General features: G+C 40.8%; 2 protein-coding genes across 6 annotated transcripts in view; both read right to left on the bottom strand.

Annotated features, from left to right (window-relative positions):
• LOC146662646 (uncharacterized) overlaps nucleotides 1-11261 on the bottom strand; it is a 32173-nt gene extending 20912 nt beyond the window's left edge. The window contains exons 1-4 of one of the 5 annotated variants that reach the window (XM_085417431.1): nucleotides 10854-11261; nucleotides 9814-9900; nucleotides 8909-8962; nucleotides 8532-8692 (exon numbers count right to left, since the gene is read on the bottom strand). In XM_085417431.1, the coding sequence (XP_085273557.1) occupies nucleotides 8532-8692; nucleotides 8909-8962; nucleotides 9814-9900; nucleotides 10854-10890 (339 nt within the window). In that variant the 5' untranslated portion in view covers nucleotides 10891-11261. The remainder of the gene's footprint in view (nucleotides 1-8531; nucleotides 8693-8908; nucleotides 8963-9813; nucleotides 9901-10853) is intronic. The other 4 variants (XM_085417428.1, XM_085417432.1, XM_085417430.1 and 1 more) reach the window with 4 other exon arrangements.
• Nucleotides 11262-12445: 1184 nt separating this feature from the next.
• On the bottom strand, nucleotides 12446-19195 carry eif1axb (eukaryotic translation initiation factor 1A X-linked b). The gene is made up of 7 exons (XM_085417587.1): nucleotides 19031-19195; nucleotides 18083-18166; nucleotides 15603-15706; nucleotides 15375-15425; nucleotides 15008-15089; nucleotides 14370-14461; nucleotides 12446-13684 (listed from the first exon to the last, which is right to left on the bottom strand). Exons 1-7 carry the CDS (start codon nucleotides 19044-19046, stop codon nucleotides 13679-13681), a joined length of 435 nt encoding a protein of 144 aa, XP_085273713.1. The 5' UTR covers nucleotides 19047-19195; the 3' UTR covers nucleotides 12446-13678.
• Nucleotides 19196-19708: the final 513 nt, after the last annotated feature.

The raw sequence follows: 19708 nt of genomic DNA, 5'->3' as shown, positions 1-19708 counted from the left end.
TTCTGTTGAATATTAAAGGAATGTTATGGCGAGACAGCTGTTATTCCTAATGATTTACATTCTTAATGTCTTCATGCTGGAGTCACGGTGAGGTCCTTGTTCTATTATCTGTGGGAAGGATTTTGCTCCAGATCACAGAGTGAGAGCCCATTCAGCACAATTTTAACTTATCACACATTGACACATCAAAAATAAAATACTATAAATTGTTACATGCAACCTAATTCTGTTTTGCAACATTATCCTTGAGCAAGAGCTACTGGGAAAACAGACAAAGACCCTGGATGCAAACCTCCTGCCCTCTGCTGTTGTTACTATAGAGGACCTCGCTCCTTTGTTCCAGAGCATCATTATTACTTAGTGAATGTCTGATTGCCCTATTGTGCTTACAGCTGTAGATGCACTGTATGCACATGCAGAGTATTTCACATGCAAAATACATACAAATGCGAATGTGAAAATATTTCTCCCTAAAACACCTTGTGGCCTCAAGTGACGCCTCAAAAATCCAACCATTCAGGTGGACGTTCAGCCAAGAAAAGACTTCATAAAATTTGGATTCTTGCATTATAAAAACGCACCAACAGCAGATTTTTTAAATAAACCACACAGTTAAAATAAAAACACCCCGTCAGCATCTGCAACGCCCAGATCTGAGATGCACGGGACAAATCCAAACTACTCTGCGCTGCATGCAAACGTGACATGTTGACATTTCCAAAGTTCACCTCACTCGACAACAGCTCGAGGCTGGTTCTTATTTTATCGGCACTTCTCGCTCTTTGTTAGCCGGCATCCCAGCCACAAAAAAAGACAAAGTTTGTTGGCTCTGTCATTTGAAAAAGAGATATATTGACAATTATTTTGAGATGTTCAATATAAGAGCGTTGAAGGTCAGTTCAGAGGTCGAGCAAAGTGCAGCGTTTATTTAAGCTGACAGGTTCACTAGAAAAGTCAAAGAGCACAAGACAGAGCTGGGCAAAGGGCTTTATGTGCAGACAAGCAGGTGCAGTTAATACGCACAGGTAAAGGTAATCAGGGCGAACGGACAATAATGAAGGAGGAAGTAATACCAATGGAAGACATCCAAGAAAGCCAACCTTCAAAGTAAAACAGGAAATAAACAAAAGACCGCTAACACTAGAGACACAAAACTACGGCCACAAAAAGAAATAACAAAATAGTTGCCTGGCGCAAAAACTCAATATAAAACTAAACAAAAACCAGAACAACTAAAGCTCTGCATTACAAACAGCCCTACAAACCTCAATAACACAACACCAGGAAATAAGTCAGAAAAGCATAGATCCCACGTCGAAGCACACGTGAGACCTCAGAAAGGCAGAATTCAAATATATATAAAACACATTTATATAAATCTAAATGTTTTAAGGGGCAAAATAAGGAGTCAATTACCTGAAAAGTAAAATCCAGGGAATAAATTCATGGAACCAAAATTAAAGTCCTCACTGGTGTATTAGAAACACTTAATTAGGGTTCATTTTTAGATTCATGACTTTGTCGGGTTTCCTAATGTCATTAAGTGACGGACACTTATTTCTATTTTGACATTCATATTTGATGAATATAAACATGTCATAGGATGCCAAATAAAGGCGCCAGGCACCTTAAAGAAATCAGACACATTTGTGAATCTAAAATGAGCTGTTATTATATTCAGATATATTAAAGCAGTAAATTGAAGCCTTTTAAGATTAAAGAATATTTCAGGTTCAGGTATATTTGTAAAGGCCCCTTTGTTTTATTTTGATATTTGCTGTTTTTCATATTTAAACTGTTTATTTGTTAAAAATAAATAAATGTTAAATGTTTGCAAATTTGTTGGGTTGTCCGATTGTCCTTCTTTAGAAAACAGACTTTTATTTGAAACTATTTATATTTATGTAAAAATGTAAGACCAGAAGAGAAGCATTTTCCATTTAGTGATGTTCTCATTGCCTTACGAGGTAAATATTATCATCCCTGCATTTATTTTTATGTGTATTTTTTATTTGTTTATTCATATTATACCTGTTTGTACACTGAGCTGTTTCTGTGTTTGTTGCAGAGGGTAAAAAGTGAGCCGTCTGCTTTTTATGTGGCTCAGCTTTCTGGTCATACTGGATTTCCAATCATCGACCATTAAGGTGGCCCATGCAGAGTAACTGCCCAGCACAGAGCTGAAACACTGCTTCAGTGTACTGTCTGTATATGGAATGGGTGGAAATGCCCCACCTCAGCACTATGGGGGTGGGGTGAAGGTGTATGCACAGTCACGCACATAACTGCAGGAGGAGGGAGAGGCTGCGGGGGAGGGGGAGTCAGGATTTAAAGGGAGACAGCAGAATGTGATGAAGGTGAGGGAGGGAGTGAAGATGTGGAAAGAGAGTGGAAGATCAAAGATAGAGAGGAGGGCTGGGATGGATGAGCAGCCTGCAGGTCCCCTCATAACTGACTCCTGATGAGTACTTTTACTAGAGTGCAATTTGCTTTATTTATCAGCGGCAGAGCTGATTGAGATGATTTACAAGGCAAACGTGGCAGAGTTAGTCATAATGGACTCGTTTACCTCTGCAGTGCTGAATGTGAAGTGAGCCTGTCTGATGAGATGAAAGGATTCAACACAAACCGTTCATGAGACAAATAAAACAAAGAGTCGAGTGCTGCAGGTGAGCTGTCAACAAGACACGGTCAGTAATTAATAACACTACTCAAAGTAATAGTATTTAGACAAAAATGAACCAGGTTCAGTTTTTATCTCCAAAATAACCTCAGACTAATATTAAATCCATTCTGCATATTTTATTCTTGGGCTTTATTAGAGTAGCTTTGCATGATTCTCAGTTCAAAATAATCTGGTTTTATGTTATACTGAGCCTTTGTGCAGCCCCTCAGTTTATCCTCTGGCTGAAACGATCCACTTTAGCTGCTCCCACTATGAAAACGCTACGTCCACATGAACAGAATCAGCTTTTTGGGATTGTTGGCTGCCTCTCATAAACAGAAGGTTTGACCATATTACCCTCCTCTGCTTTGGTTTCTGGGAGGTGCTGCTTCACACCACACAGAGTGAAGCAGGTCCCGGCGACATACTCAAACGGGGAGGCATGATCAAATGATGGAGGTCAGCCGTGACAACACACACATCTAACATGGTGGAAAACTCCCGAGCAGCGTGCACATGACATCACATGAGAAACCTCAATGTACACACACACATTAAATTTGATTTGTACAAGGCCAATTAATAAATCTGAGGCGTTATAAAGAGTTAACTGCAGAGACAAACACTAAAATAATAAGTCTGCAAAAAAAAAGGATTTAAAATCCTTTTTTAAGGATTCTATTATCTCTAGTTTTAAAACCACTAAACTCCAATGCAGAGCTGGAATAACTGAAATTCATCAACAGACGATAAAAAAACAACTATTCCGATGACTACTCATTAAAACGTTATTGCTTCTAAAAGGTGAGAGACTTTAAAACTTCTTTTGGGATAGGAAACATTTTAAACTCCAGGTGATTCTGACTGGTATCTTCTCCTCGTTTTATTCCTGGTTTATAGATTCACCTAAAAAGCACAAGAGCCCCGGTTCGATCCTGGGAGGAGACAAATCCCTGTGGGGTTTGTGTCAGGAAGGGCGTGAAACCTCAGCCAAATCGAACATACGAGGCTACCCGCTGTTGTGACTCCTTGTGAATAAAGGAGCCATTGAAAGCAGTTTTTATTTTTGTTTCATAGACAAAACTATTTATTGACTGGTTCAGAAAGGCCCGCAGTAGCCTCTAACACGAGCCTCGTGGAACCAAAGCTCAGTTGCACACTGCACCACAGAACATGGAGGAACTTATCTGCTTTAAATACTGACAAATGATTAGTTAGCTAATGGATTTATGGAGCTGCAAAGGATTACTGTTATATTTTTATAATGGATTCATTGTTTTTCATCTATCAGTGCTAAACGATGATCAAAAACCTTTTTAAATGTGGTTTATGGGTCCTGGTGAGGTCTCTCCTTCCTGGTACAATCAATATAAATTTAAAAAATGCATCCCGCACTGTGACTACAAGCTATTTCGTTTTAAGTACTTTGCTTTGTTTTAGTTTGGATCCTGTATTAACTCTCTCGTCACGTGAAGCACTTCGATCCTGCAGCTTTGCTCTCCGGTTCAAAGGTGAAATATGTGCTTGTCACAGCATCGACTGTCTGTTCCAGTAAACGACACACGATACGCTGGAGGTGATGTCATCGTCCCGTGAGCCCAGCTGATCATTATATCATTAAGTTATGCATATGAGGCGGAAGACACGAGGTGGAGGAGGAGGTGGAGGCTGTTAGCAGTCAAAGAGAGCCTCCACATCAATAGAGATAATAATCCCCCTCCTCCTCCTCTTCTTCTCTCTCCTCTCTGTGCACCACCTGTTAACCCTTTGTGTGCTGGTTAGCTTTCCAAACAACCACCAGAAATGTATGCTCTCGATACGAAACAGCCGATCATTAATTCAGCAGTGTAATAACATGAGTCAGTGGTTTTAGGCAGAGTGATGCCCACTCATGACTCACGCAGAGTGAGATGAGGTGTTTCACTGCTTCTGAAGAAGAAGTAAAAACAGAAAGAGCTCGTCTCAGTAGCTCAGCAGGATCCCACACCACAGCTACATCATCATATCTGCTGCACATCCGTCTGTGAATCTGAGTCATTTCACAGGATTATGATCTAAAGAAATAGTCCAGTAAAGGAGACAATTACTGCCTTTGTCTGCAGTGTAGTAGGAATGGTCATATAAGAGATCGCAGAAATGCTGAATGGCTTATGGATCATTTTTTAATATATACTTTTCCCTTGTTGTTACCAGCGCCTGCTAAGCTGTAATGTGCTACTACTGCTAGAAGGTGGCAGTAATGTGCCTCTGAGCCGTTTGCCAGCTTTTATTAAGCAGCACAAAGAAAAATTGCTTCGACTGAGAACTTCTAACAAAGAAGAGCTCTCCTCTTCCACACAGAGGCCAGGATGAGTGGGGCTCTGTGGAGCTGTAGAAACAATGCAAACTTTGCAGCGTAAACATTTTTCTTTTGGAAAATTTAATCTGGTTTTTAATAACAGTTGCTCAATAAATAGTTCCAATTTTTGATTTTAATGAAACAACTCTGTAAGTGCTCCACATGTCACTGCTTGATTTCAGGCTAAGTCAGCCTCACTGTAAGAGAGCTGTCTTTTTCAGCGTGATGCGGTATATGTGACACATTTAGCTCCATTCACTGTATTTATTCTTACAAACGCCCCCAGCTGAAGTGCAGACAATTTCTGTACAGTGGGATTAACAGGAACTGGAATTCCTCCCTTGTAGCGACACTGGTCCCACTACCTACCAGGTCTCAGGCCAGTAAAGTGTGTGGCCTGATGAGATCAGATGCTTCTGTACAAACAAGACAAACATGCAAAGCCAAAGTTGACTACAGCCCTCAAAAAGTCTTGTGTGGAACATCTTTAAAAAAGTGAGCGAGAATGACGTCCAGTGTGTTTAGAGAGGTTTGAGTCGGTGGTGGAAAGACACAATCTAACAAGCCCAGTTAATTGATGAAAATCTAACTATAATTTTACTTGAAATGTTCATTCTTGTATTATAGGAGTGTTTTTCTCCACATGTGCTAAAAATGTGGTAGAATAAGCTGTGGGACAGGGAAGCGCCCACAGCCAACTGAGGATATAAAAACAGGGCCAGTATTGTGACAATATGATGTAGTGTGATAATTACAGGGGACATGAACTAGAAAGAAATGAACTAAACAATCTTCAGTCCATTACTGATCTCTACTTCAGGCGAATCAGTTTGAAACATGAGTTGATGTTGGCGTAAGTTTAATTCAATGAAGACGCCTCTGAGGGCTCAGCGTACGAGGTCAGAAGACGGCCTCCAGAGAAAGATGTAAAAAATCAGCTGTGCTGCAGAATGGAGATGCCCAAGAAGATAATCATGAAACGCAGAGTGGCCGGACTAAAATCACAGAAGAGAGCTCTTCATACAAGAAGTAAGAATTTTAATTTTGACTTTCAGGTCACGCAGTGGCCGCAAAATATTGGAACTTCAATCACAGTTCAGCTGAACCTGAATATTAATGCATCGCTCATCTACACATAACACCACAGATGATTGCTTTCTGTTATATCTTATTATATCTCATGTCCTGGTTTGTTTTTGGTTGCTGATTTTTTCTGGCAATAAGGTGAGGAGAGGATTTCAAAATCCCAAACCTGGGGATGGTGCCCTGCTCAGGAAAACAATAATGTCCAGTAACTTTAAGTCTGCAGACAACCAGCCAGCTAAACTTTTCATGTTTCAGCTGAATGCACACAATTGGTCTGCTGGCAGAAAGTCTTTAGAGCTTCTGCATTAATTACTCAGGACTTTCCTAAGCTCTGGTTCAGCCTGACAACACAGCTGGAAACACACTGAGTTGATTATGGATCGACACGGTTAATAATTCAGTGTTGGAGAGCAGCGAGCTCACAGACAGAAAAGGGAAAAGAGTGATCAGTGGTGGGAAACAGAGAAAGCCTGTCTTTCCAGGCTTTCTCTGATCCTGTGATCAGGTTTCTGAAGAGGGGAGATGAAGGAGGAGACAGTCTGAGGGGAGCACAGCTTAGATTTTATTTCACTGAGAAGCATAAAGTCTGTGTGACCTGGGCTGGATGATAATCCAGTTTTATTGTGCTGACCTTCTTGATGATTGATTACATTATTGTCTCGATGCTGTCTAAATTAATGATTTCATACTAATGACCTTTTAAAAACTTACAAAAGAGTATTTTTCTAGCTTAAAGCTGCCAATATCAGATACACGCTGTGTGGCTAAGGTACAGCTAACTGGCTAACTACCCTCATGATAATAGGTATTACTGTAGAAATTAAATGTTAGTTATATATGTTTGTTTGTTCTAGAAGATTTATCGATGGATAAAATTATCTGACACTACAAAGAATTTAGCATCATATTGAAGTAATTAGGCAAGCTAGCCAGCTAGCATTCCTACTGAGGTATGAGGGCTTTGCTTGCTAGTTCATACTTCGCAAGTTCATTTGAGAGTCTGAACCTCCAAGGTGGGAGGACACAGTTAGTATTTCCCCTCAAATACATTTTTAACCCTTAATTTCATTTACTGGCCTGTGCATATGATATGCATAATAACAGATTTCTTTACAAAACAGATTATTAAAAAATATATATTTTAAGCATAAATAAAACACTGAAATAAACCAAAGATCACCCCACAGAGAAGACCTAAGTGAATCATACCCTGCATTTAATGTCTACCGAGTAGGGAAAAGGATGTGCCTGGAGTCAGGCAGTCGGAGCTCATGTTACCTGCCGAGAGCACCCGGCTCCCACAGATCATTTTTAAAACTGCTGCTAGCTGGCGAGGCAAGAGGCTGGTTGTTAAACTAGCGGGGTGGACATCTCCAAAAACGCCAGACCTTTTGTACAAATAGACAATAGCTTGATAAATCACATATTTGAGGTTAACCACAACTACATTCTCGACTAAAAACATCTTAAAGGTTTATTTTGTGTCACAGAAACATTAATATATTCAAAATGTAAGAGTTTGGCCCTACTTTTGTTTTCCGTTCCAAATGCATGCAGGTGAAGCATCCTTGATGGGTGGAGCAGGAACACAGTGGACTTTTAACTGGAGCTGTACTTGTATGTTTCACAAGTATGCATGTTGAGAAACAGCCATGAAATGCTAGCAAGCACGTTACAGCAGTTTTTAGCTAACCTGGTTGTTAGTTGGCAACCAGGTACCAGACCAGCCCCAAGGGGTTTGAATGAATTAGCTGTGCGTATCCCCTTTAGCTCACTAGTACTGTTTGCAGTTTAGCTGTGTTAGCAGTTTTTTAAAGACTGCACAAAGTCAGATTTTTCTCCCAACCACACTATTCGCCCATGAATTGACTCGCCTCTTATGTTAACTGTATTTTTCCTTGACAGTCTGCAATGCAAACAAATGACCTGAAACCCAAAGCAGCAGAGAGCTAGCGAAGCTCATCTTTCTTTCCCAATAACCCTGTCATTAGTTAAACCCTATCTGAAGCCACATATGCTTCAGAGCCTTGGTGGGTCTCTACTCTTCTCATGTTATCTGAAAGCACAGTTATGGTCCGTTCCATTTGAAATTCAAAGACAGAATTTTTTGAATTCCTAGTCTGAATTTTAAAGTCAGAGCAGGTCACCAGCCCCCACCTAACAATAAAGACAGTGGTAGAAAGCTTTATTTGTAAGTGGCTTAAAAAGCCAAATGTGGAGAACAGACCAGACCCTGTGCAGGAACGTGCAGAAGCTTTGATTTTAAGCACAAAAACCAAGCCTCACGCTGTTTAGCTAGTGAATTCTACCTTTCTAAAGAGCAAAGCAAATCCAGTTTTTTTGACTTTACCACTGGAACTCGCTTATCTTGGGATGACATCGTTCTAACATCGGGCTTCCCAGTTAAATGGAACGACGCATTAGTGTATTGTGACCTCTGACCTTTTCCGCCTCTTGCTGTTTTCGTCTCTTCTCCACGGCCGCCACCTTGCGCTGCTGCTCCTTCCTCCTCTGCTCCTCCATCTTCCTCCCTCTCTCCTCTGCGCAGCGTTCCAGTTGCTGTTGAACGCGACGCTCTTTATCCTGCAGCTCCTCCGACAGCTCTGCGCACACACCGGGGTATTCGTTATTTACTTATTTAGAAACTCAACTTCTACTGTTTCCTCCACAACATTTTAAGGGAAATAATGCACTTCTTGATCCACTATACAGCACACTGCATATCACAGGAAAGCCTCCAACAATCTGTGTGCGTTTGCCAGTGACAGATGAAGCAGACAGACCACACTCAGCTACACCAGCTGGACAATCGCTCATACCTCGAATTTTCTCTCCGTCGTTGCTTTGCTCTTTTGCTAAATGCAGCTGGGAGCCTGTAAAAGGAAAAATTAAGTGATTGGTTTGGCCGCCTGCAGGTTCTACATATGTTTGATATCTTTCATGTTTTATCATGTTGCTTTAGCTCCACCCCTACATGTAATCACATTCACTTTGTTTGGAATTTTAACCACACAAAAACACAATCTGAAAAACAGTTAAGACAAACACGGGAATGACTCAAAAATAATACTAACGTTAGTTTGCATCTATCTATGTTTCAGTGTCTAACCGGACGCTGACTCTGGATGGCATTTCCTTAGACTTCCAATAAGATTATGAAGAATCATCAGTCATTTTTTGACCAGGATATGTCCTTCAACAAACACATATTAAATAAATAAGTGTACAGAAGCTTGTTGTCAAAATTTCAGGTTGCTATCTTAAAAATTTCACTCAGTAACTCTTATCTTCAGGTTATTTTCCCAAGTTGAGTTATCTTCTTAGAAGTTTTTGTTAGTAAGCAGAAATCCTGAAATAATAACCCAAAATTTTGACTTCTGAGGGGCAAAAGAACCTTTTTGTTTTATTCCAGGGGCAGAAACAAGCTTCCACGAATATGACTGTGTCATTAACTTTTGTTTAATCTCTCTTGCAGGTTTTTGTTTTGCAAAGTCATTCACTTCCTGTGCTTGATTTTTATCAAAACAGAGTTCTTCCTTCCTGCAGTCACCAAGTGCTGCTCATAGGGGATGCTGTGATTGTGCAGTTTGTTTTCAGCTCACTAAATAAAGCCCCTGGAGATGACTGTTGTTTTGAAGTGGCGCTCTATAAATAGAACTGTCACCTTCTTCTTTATTAAAATACTGGGAGTATGTAAAAGGCTATGATGAGATTACACATTTACCTGGAGGGCTCCTGTGATTGGATGGTGATCGAGAAGGAGATGCGTGCCTGTTGGCGAGCAGTGTTGGCGCAGGAGTAGGGACCAGCGCTGTGTTTTGGGAGAGAAGAGTCAGACATGATTCACACTTGGCCGAGAAGCAAAATAAAGCTAAAAATGTAAAGCCAGAGCGGCAAACGTGACCACTCTGTCAATATGGAAGAGCAGGGATTAAGAAAGCTATCAGTCACAGGGCGTCCAGATGCAATACATTTTCTGTCAGTCACTGCTTCGCCTCTGGGGGTCAGATGTCAGAGCAAGACCCCTGAGTGTAACCTCCGGCCTTCTTCCTGCTCCTTTTTTTCCCTCTTAATCTGTCAAACTGACAGCCTGAAAGCAGCCAAAGGGCAACTATCCACCGTGCTCTGTGCATTCAATGGGTTTTTTTTTAAAAAACAAACAGTGGTCTTAACATACAGGCATTAGATATGCAAATACATGCAAACATGAGCCAAAAGTCCCCTCTCCCACACTCTGTCTCCAGTGTACATTACATCACATGCAGAAATCTGCTGTTTGTTTAAGAGGATGATCGAGGACTGTGGATGGTTAAAGAGCTGACAGCCCATAAAGAGGGATGGGTGGAATCAATATAATGTAGGATAGCAAACATAATCAGTTAGAATATTTATGCTGGCCTATCATAAAATATACTTCCCAAGACGTCATTTGATGTGTATCACTCACGTAGACCTCTATATATGAAATGCAACAACATATTTGTACAACGCAACATGCAAAACCATGCCTAAACATAAGAAACATTACACATGGAAAATTTATTTCCAGATGCACATATCTAAAGTAATTCTTCAGTATATGCGGATGTAACGCATGACTCTTTAAAGGTCTTTAAATGAAAATGCAGCGTGAATCAGTCCTATCCAGGTTAATGGTTGTGGGTTAATGTTTGTCCATGGGCGTTTCTGAGCGTAGGAAGATTACCCAGCCAATAATACACATTTAATATAAGATTCATAAATAGGAGCATATATTTTTCTCACCTGTCATGTCAGCTGGACCTGGAGCCACCTGGGTCATCGAGTGTTTTCCAGTAGAGGGACGTGACAAGAGCCAGAAAGACGTTAAACCCGCGGTACCCCACACAGGAGAGCGCCGGTCCGACACAGTGACTCAGGAGAAGTCTAGGAGGATGCTAGGAGTATGGAGGCACAGGGAGGGGAGGGGAGCAAGAGTGGATTTCTATTCGATGCTATAAAACGTAATCTTCATGTCAGTCCTCGTATATACTTCTCTCAGATAAACCAGAACCGATACCGCCAATGTAGCCATATTTAAAGCTTCAAATACAAGGGTAGCTTCAACGAAACGTCGGGACTACTTCATAAAATAAAAATAAAAACATTGGAATGAAAGAAAAAGATTAAACATTGCTCTTTGTGATATTATAAAAGTATCTAACGTGTAGTAAAAAAAATAATATTACATTTTCCAGCTTTTTGGTTTATAACGGAAACACGAACCTGTGACCGCTTTACATTTGGCTAATTTACATATTAATGCGCCCACTCGCGCTGTTATGCGTCGCTTAGCAACCAGGTAGCGCCTGTCGCTTGCCCAGAACTATAAAAGCAGCTTGGCGGAAGAATAAATCACTGTAAAGCAGCTTTACAACATGTTTATGTCACTTACTTTCATTTTTGTAACTTTTCAGATTAAATCCGTTTGTCGTCACAAAAGGACACACTCTTCCTCACGTGGCAGTAAAACTAGCTGAAATTGGCTCGTGACAGGCCGCACGTGCCGGCCCCAGCGATGCAGTTACGTCATAGATAATAGCAAACCGTGAGGATGGCTGCTGTAAATGTGGGTCAGTGCTGCTGTTTTCAGATCAAAACACACACACGCTTACTGAGTCGCCTCAGATGGCAGCGCTATAAATAACAACAATGAGGTTTTAAAATAAATCACAAAGAAAAAATTAACGTGTGGACCACAGCCTCTCAGATACAGATGTTTTTGTGTGATAATTGCAGAAATCCAACGAACTAAACCAGCCGATGTCTTAAAAACGGTCAAAATCCGCTTCGGTGTGCATTCAAATTATATCATATTACATAAACCCAATAATGTGGTAAAATGGACCTTTATGAAAAACCTGCAGGACATAAGACACAAACACACAGAGTATAAATGCAGTATAAACAGATACCAAAGGTTCTGATCTAATTAGGTATTGTTTTTGCAAGCGCTGTGCCAGAAAAAGCTTGCATTACTAAGCTTCTTTCCTTCGTCTTTTTTCACCCCAACGTAAACATTTAAGAGTAGAAATAATATGAAATAAGAACTTAAATAAGGGACAGACGGACTGGTCAACTTTAAATAAAACCATTTGGAGACAAAGAGCAGGCACACTGTGAGCCTGAGGCTGAAGGATTCACCACAGCAGGTCGTCACTTCCTGCACAGCCTCTCCACACTGTAAGGACAAAAATACCAGCTTTTGTTCCCTGCAACCCTGAATGTTCTCAGCTTAAAGTGCCCAAGAGCACAAGGTCAGTTTATCTGTCCTGCTGCCACCATCAGACCGGCACAGGAAGTGCGTTAGGCGCCCAAAAACCACGATGCCAGGTCAGTGGAGTTAAGATCTTTATTGGAAACCCAGCCTTCAAACATCATAGTACATTTTAATTTTTTATTAATTCAGTTACAACAGCAACAGGCCCCACGTCGGCTAGAGCAGTGGTTCCCAAACTGAGGTGCTGGGCCTCCTCGGGGACTGCGAGGAGGGGAAATAGATATAATATGCTGCAGATATAAATCACTGATTTTTCTAGAGGTTCTATGCGATGATAAATGGCTGTGCTGTGAGGTTTTACTGGTTTAACTGGTGGGGATGTCTGCAAGGGGAACGTTTGGGAACCGCTGGTCTAGCGACCGGAATTGCGAGCAGCAAAGAGTTCAAAGAGAGGACAAAGAAACAACAACAGAAAGACAAATGAGGGAAGTAAACAGAAGAATACATCTGAGTCTTCTTTTGATTTTAGGGGAGCAGGATTGCCTTCATTCAGCCTGGGTTTAAACTAAAAATACGAGCTTATGTGAGCAGGCAGGGCGTAAAGGAAAGGGAGCAAAAAGCCACCGTGGAGGTCAACGCATTCTTTCTGCAATCAACAAACAACGATAAACGATCAAGGAGGAAAAACACAAACTAGTTAATGTTTTTATTGGCGAATCCAGAGATTCTGTACTCGTTTGTAAATTCCACAGTGTGAAATGAATATAAATACATTTTTAAAAGATGACATGCACTAGGTGTGAGATATTTTGCAGTCATGAGCAATGAGTGTGTTTTCTGCGCAGCTGTGTGTAAAATTAAGGAGGAAACAAAAAATCAAAACTGAGATGGCAGATTTGCCTTTTTCTGTTGCAGCTGGAAGCAAAGGGTAAAAATCTAGAAATGCTCCAGATGTTCACCTTACACGTATGATGCAGTCGATCAGCTCAGATTCTCCACAAAGGTGGGGAAAGCAAACTGTCGGCGTCATCATCATCTTCATAATCATCCTCCTCAGTGGTCTCCGTCTGATAACTGAGACAGTCTGTAAAGCAGCGTCTTGTCTAATAAATCAAAGTACTGATGGTGATCTCCCCCGTGTGAAATGCACTTAAAGTTCTCCAAACAACAAAGATGTCTACTGATGATAAACAAGCTGGATTAAACATACTGTATATTAATAAACTGTATTGGACTGGCATAGGCTGATCTTAATAAAAATAATTATTTTCGGTGCGCTGTGTTCGGCTCGAAAGATCCCAATCGGAGCATCTCTAACAAAATCCCACCTTCTCCCTCCAGTGGCAGGATTTTAGATCTGCAAAGAGGAAGAGGAAACATTTGAGTTTGTTCTGCACAATCTGATCCCAGCGTGCACGCAGTTTAGTTATCCACCATATTTGGACCAAACAAACTACTTCTACAGTTTATATCATGTTGGGGGTTAAAGTGCAACCAAAGATGGTGAGGATCATCAAATATCTAGAAAATCTCTCAAATGCATTAATCTAAAACACATGTGAAAAAAAGCCAATATAAGGCTGTTAGAAGGTGCAAGACTCCAAAGTCACTTAAAAACAAGTTTACGCCCAGGCTCGCTCAGCTAAACTGTCTCGTCAGAACCATCCTCACATCTCCTCTTTTTTTTTTTTATTGTTTTAAATCAGAAATGAACTTAAATACGACCAATTATGATTTATAAGCTTTTTGTCTATAAAATGCAATAAAATGTGTCCACCACAACTTTTTTGATGACACAAGCTCCAAGACCAAACTTGTTTAAGAGCAAGCAAAGCTCCACTGTGTCTCAGAAAATAAGGTCACTGATGGAGATTTAGAACTAAAAGAAGAAAGTAAAATTATGCTGCTAGTTCTTTATGTTTAATTCAAGGTGTTGTACTGGCTTCAAGACTACTTTTGGGATTATAATTCACTCCTGTGAAGAATTAAATTCAGGTACTTAGAATATATAAAAAAAATATTGTTCAATTACGCCAACTTACATCATCAATGTCCTCATCGTCATCTGCAATGTCATCGAACTGAATCTCATCGTCGTCTCCAGGTCCAAATGTGTCTGTCTCGTTGATTTTGGCTGCAGATGAAACAGAAAATGCATCAGAAACATCTCACGAGTACTCACGCCGACCCCAGAGTGAATCTAATCATGCCACAGGGTCGGACTGTGCAGTTATAGATGCTCTGAATGATCACCATCAGGGAGCAGTTTGGAAATGAGACTGTCACCACTTCTCCACCTTGCACGTGATTTATCAGTGGAGAAACCTTGAACTTTTATTTTGAAAGTTCATGCATGGCTAACCGGGTAGCCCTAACGCTTCCTCTATTGTTTTCCTGCAGTTGGTTGGGTCATCACCACGGTGCTGCTACTTTGCTCAGTCCCAAAATTCAGTATGTTTGTGATGTGCAATGAGGCCCTCTGCTGATCAAAACCTGCAACTATTTTCCACCTTGGATTTGCAGGAAAACAGAATCCTACTTCACCTACAGGTCTGACACAATAATGTTTGTGGAAGTTCATGGAAGTAAAACAGACACCAGACAACCAGCTGCAGTAACATTAACACAGCAAGTTTTTAAAAAACCGCCTTGTTAATGTGACACGTGCAGCGTAACTCACCGTGCTCTGGCAGCTCTCCGTACGCTTTCAAACTGCGAGCCTCGTCTGCGTTGTACTTAAGGATGACGTCAGCTTTGTTGTCCTGGAACAGAAGTTGGGGTTGAAGTTTGTGTTACTGATCACAGTAACTTAAGATTTTTTAACTAAGTCCCCCTACAGAGCCCCGTAGGTAGGACTCTCCATGTAAACACAACTGTGAGCAGTTTTCTGTTATTTGTGGCCATCATAAACATCAACATCTCTACTGATAAAACACAAATAAGTTTAGGAAAAGTAATTCAGGCTGTTAAAGCTTCACGGTGCCCTCTCAGTGACTGACAACAGTATTAGTGGTCTGATCTGAAGCCTGTGTGAGCCACCAACACACCTGATAATCCCTCAGCCCGACCAGGATGATGTCCGACGTGTTAATCCAGACCTGGAGGAAAACAAAACAAAGCAGGGATGAGTGGCACAGGGTCACGCTGCACTTTGTGACCCGCACACACGCTGACGGCGGCTGCCTGAGAAAATGCTGACGCGGCGTCACACCACAGAGTTTCCTCTGTGTGTGATGGTGGGAGAAGGCGACAGAAGGTGCTCGGGTCATTCCTACCTTTTTCCGGAGTTTTCCTCTGATGTGGCAAAGCCGCTTGGTTCCATCGAAGCACATCGCCTCCAGACGTCCGTTCCCCAACATTTTAATCACCTGAGCGTATTCTGAGACACAAGAGAGCAAAGGAAGCTTAAATCAACCCGTGATATACTCGCCTGTAATAAAGGGCTCGTACACTGTTCAGAATAGGAGGAATAAACCATTATGAATCTATTTCAGCTGCCTTGGTGCAAATGAAAGTGACAGATGCACTGGATGAGACAACAAGACAACCCCCACAAAGGGATGGCAGGTGGTGCCCACAGACTGCTCGCTCTTCCTCTCTTCTGACTGATTTTTCTCTAGTTTTGCTTTTAGTTAGTGTCCCGGCTACTGATGGTTGCCCGTGCAGTCCAGATCCTTCAGGATCTCCATGCCTGCGGTTACAGGAAAGTTTGCAGAGTCTCCCAGCAGAGTGCCAAGATTTGGAGTGGACACCAGCAGGAGCAGAGCTAGACAAAGCTGTAGATAACAGCAGGAACAGTATGTGCTGCTTTGCAGGTCACTCCTGTGCATGTTTCTGAACAAACTGTTCACACTGAGCACATGCGACAGACGTGAGAGTCTGAAGCCTGAAACACACTCCAGAATGACTGCAATCCTATCCTGGTGCTTTGGGTTCTTCCTGGTACAGAACAGTTCTTGAATGATGAAGGCAGAACTGACCCACACCTTCATCAGAACCTCTGAAGTGTTCTGTACCCATGCTTCCAAATAGCACCAGACTGTCCAGGAGGTCCCTGATTCTCTGATCCAGGTCTGGCAGGATCAGTGACACATGCACCGAGGCTGTAGGGAGTGGATCCAGCCATAAATATTTGTGAATGGCATAATGACACAAGATAGATCATCCAGTGATTGCAATGTTTAACTTTAAATTTTAATTTGTTTTTAAACCTGCTCCTCAGAAGGTTGTTACATCCGGATTTGAGCAGTGAATTTTTGAGCAGCTCCAGCTGGATCCTGACACTTCTAAGCTGAAGATCCAGTAAAGCCGGTAAACCCCTCAGTCATCCAGCGCTCTAAACATCACTGCTCTTAAATCCTTGCCTTCTGATAAAAGGGAGTTTTTCCTTCCCACTGTCACCAAATGTTTGTTTATAGTAGGTCATGTAAAAGTTGGGGTTTCTTTCTAATGCTGTGGGGTCTTTACCTTAAAGCGCCTTGACGCAACTGTTGGTGTGAATTGGTGCTATACAAACAAAATTAAATTGATATGAGTTAAATGACACCTGCAGGCTGGGGAGCTGGTGTGTTTTGACTGTCTGCTCATCAACTACAGCTGATATTTTAAATCCTCACAGCTTAACGAGACATTTTTTAAGCAAATATTTGATTTACCATCAAATAATTGTCACATATGCAAGCACAGGACTGAAAACTTCAAGCATTTTTTTGTTTGGATAAAACTGATTAGATTAGACTGAAAGATTACATTTCAATCTTAGAGATTTAAGTAGTTCTAACATGAACGATGAGCTATGACACTCGTTTACAATTCTTAAAACTGTGCCCAACTTACAATTGGGATTTTTTTTTCCTCCTTAAATTTATTTTTGTCTTTTTGTATTCATCCTGTTACTTTCTAAACGTTTAGATGATATTCAGGTTTCGCCAAAGCATTTAAAATTTTTTATATCATGTCTTCATTTTGATTTCAAGTTATTGAGATCATTTTTTTATTTGCAGATGCTAAAAAAAAAAAAAAAAAAAAAAAGGAAAAAGAGAGAGAGAGAGAGACATAATATAGTGAAACATAGCTCTGTGTAACTGTGTTTTACAGCTGATACAGTAAACTAACACTAGAACAAACTTTTATTATTACTATTTAAATAACTTTTCTTCTTCATACACTGACCACTACACTTTTAGTATTTGATGTGTTTATTTTAGGGAGGCACTTTTTATTCTGTTTTATTGAATTTAACGAGCTCACTCTACAGACCCAACTTATCCAATAATATGCAGCTTTTTAAACAGCACTTTGTTTCATTCATTTAAAAGGTTTAATTATTTTTTTTACATTTATTACATTTTATTTTGTATTTTACTCATCACTCTCCTTTGTGTAACTCAATTTTATTTTCCCATAATAAGAAGAAACACTGTATTTTAACTGAGACATACTTTAAAACCTTAATAGTTCACTCTTCATCCCACTCACATCAAACACACTAAATTACTGTTTGTTAAGGACATGCAGTGACACTTAATCCTAGACCTTATGAATAAGTTTATACTTCGTCCTACTCCTTTTTGAACACGTAAATGCGTCAGTGCTATAATGTTGTCAGTGTTTTGTTTACCTGACAATTTTCTGTAAGGCGCTCCTTTCTGTGAACAGCATTATATTGTGCAAGCAATACTTGCATACTTGCTTAGCTCGGAGGTGAAGGCAACTCTTCTAACCCACAAACAGAATAAACTGAACCCACACTCACCCTGTCCATCCTCCTTGAACACCAGCTCCCTCTTCTCAGACTCATTTTCGTTCTTTCCACGTCGCCGATTTTTACCTCCTTTACCTGTAAACAGAAACAAGCAGAAATACATTAGTGGTTTGTGTCAATTTCACTGTTTTGTTTTTTTAAACGTACATATAAATAATTTTGGCGCCATAAACAATCAACCAACAATTAAATGGAAAAACACCAATACTAAGATTTCATCAGGTTGGCTTGAGTGGAGTTAAATTTAATCAAGCTTAAGGCAGCTTTTTGTTTAGCAACGGAACAAAAATGACTAGAAACACCAGAAACTTCTGCTAAACAAGACAACACTGACACCTTGTTTTAAGTACGTGTGAATGGTTCAATTTCAGTTATCCAAACTGGCGTTTTATCGTGGTACACAGCAGAGATGGCATTAATTTCAACGCCTGTGTGAGCTTCTCTCTGAAAGGGGAACCGGACAGAAAGAGGAGCTAACCTTTATGTTAAGGGTCGTAACATCGTCCACACGCTACAATACCATCTGGAGAATAGTTTAGAACCCAGTATAAAGACACTCTGGTGTTTTAAAGGGCTGAATATTGGTGGAAATTGGAGGCGGATATTACGGGCCGGCCCGGGTGGGGTAGGTGGGGTAACTAGGTAGAAGCTAGCTGGTTAGCTGTAATAGTTAGCAGCGGACTACACCAGTAATCAGGTTAGCTCAATCGTAAAGGAGAACTTTATTAGATTTCTCCTAAATTCACAGTTACCCCGCATAGAACCAAACAGAGCGGGTAAACATCACGTATACCACGCTAACGGTCGTGTAAACGAGGCTCCGCGGGGCTAACTAGCAGCAGCCGGTCGGTGTCACGTTTTAGCTGCGTGTGTCCGCGGCGGGCTCCGACACAATCAACTGAAACTCGTCGCTAACGGATGGCTTCCCGCTAGCCTTACCTTTATTTTTGGGCATATTCTTTCACGCCTCGGTCACGGTAGTTCCGCTCGGTAGAAATGACCAGCTGTTAAACAATAACTGTTCACGAGAAGTGAGCGAATGCAGAGAAAGCACAGATCTGACGAGATGCTAGCTACTCAGCGTCGAATCACTCATCAGAAGTGCGCATGCGCAGACCAGGATATTCAAAACCTCAGTACTTTATTGGAACAGGGCATTGTTACAGAGACAAAGCGCTTCTTTCAGTAAAGAAGCAACAGTGACGAAATTCACCTCTAATAAATGTAAAAGTACCGTTGTAGTAGTAATTCTTATTGCTTATGTTCAATTTTTACATTATTATCATACAGTTAAAAAACATTTTTATTGTGGCTGTTTTATTTTCTTCAGCTATTAATGTATTGATTTATATTCACATTCTTACGTTTTATTTTATTTTATAAAAACATTATTTCAATATTTTTCTTACATGTACCTTAACATGTGGAGCTTCTTCGCCTCTGTCAGTGCGCCCCAGGGTGGCTGTGGCTACAATGTAGCTTGCCATCACCAGTGTGTGAATGTGTGTGTGAATGGGTGGATGACTGGATATGTAAAGCGCTTTGGGGTCCTTAGGGACTAGTAAAGCGCTATATAAATACAGGCCATTTACCATTTACCATTTACCATTTAAATTA

Source organism: Rhamphochromis longiceps, linkage group LG9 (genome assembly GCF_057381845.1).
Source record: "Rhamphochromis longiceps isolate RC_006_pf linkage group LG9, R_longiceps_female_GT1.1, whole genome shotgun sequence".
In the NCBI taxonomy this organism is placed as follows: domain Eukaryota; kingdom Metazoa; phylum Chordata; class Actinopteri; order Cichliformes; family Cichlidae; genus Rhamphochromis; species Rhamphochromis longiceps.
This window is presented reverse-complemented; position numbering and strand designations above follow the sequence as displayed.

What these genes read in the sequence shown, in the direction of transcription:
- eif1axb (XM_085417587.1), bottom strand. An exon ending in GTTCAAGGAGGATGGACAGG is followed by an intron (nt 15,707 to 18,082) that starts GTGAGTGTGGGT and finishes CTTGTGTCTCAG; the next exon opens with AATACGCTCAGGTGATTAAA. An exon ending in CGGAGAGCTGCCAGAGCACG is followed by an intron (nt 14,462 to 15,007) that starts GTGAGTTACGCT and finishes TTTCATCTGCAG; the next exon opens with CCAAAATCAACGAGACAGAC.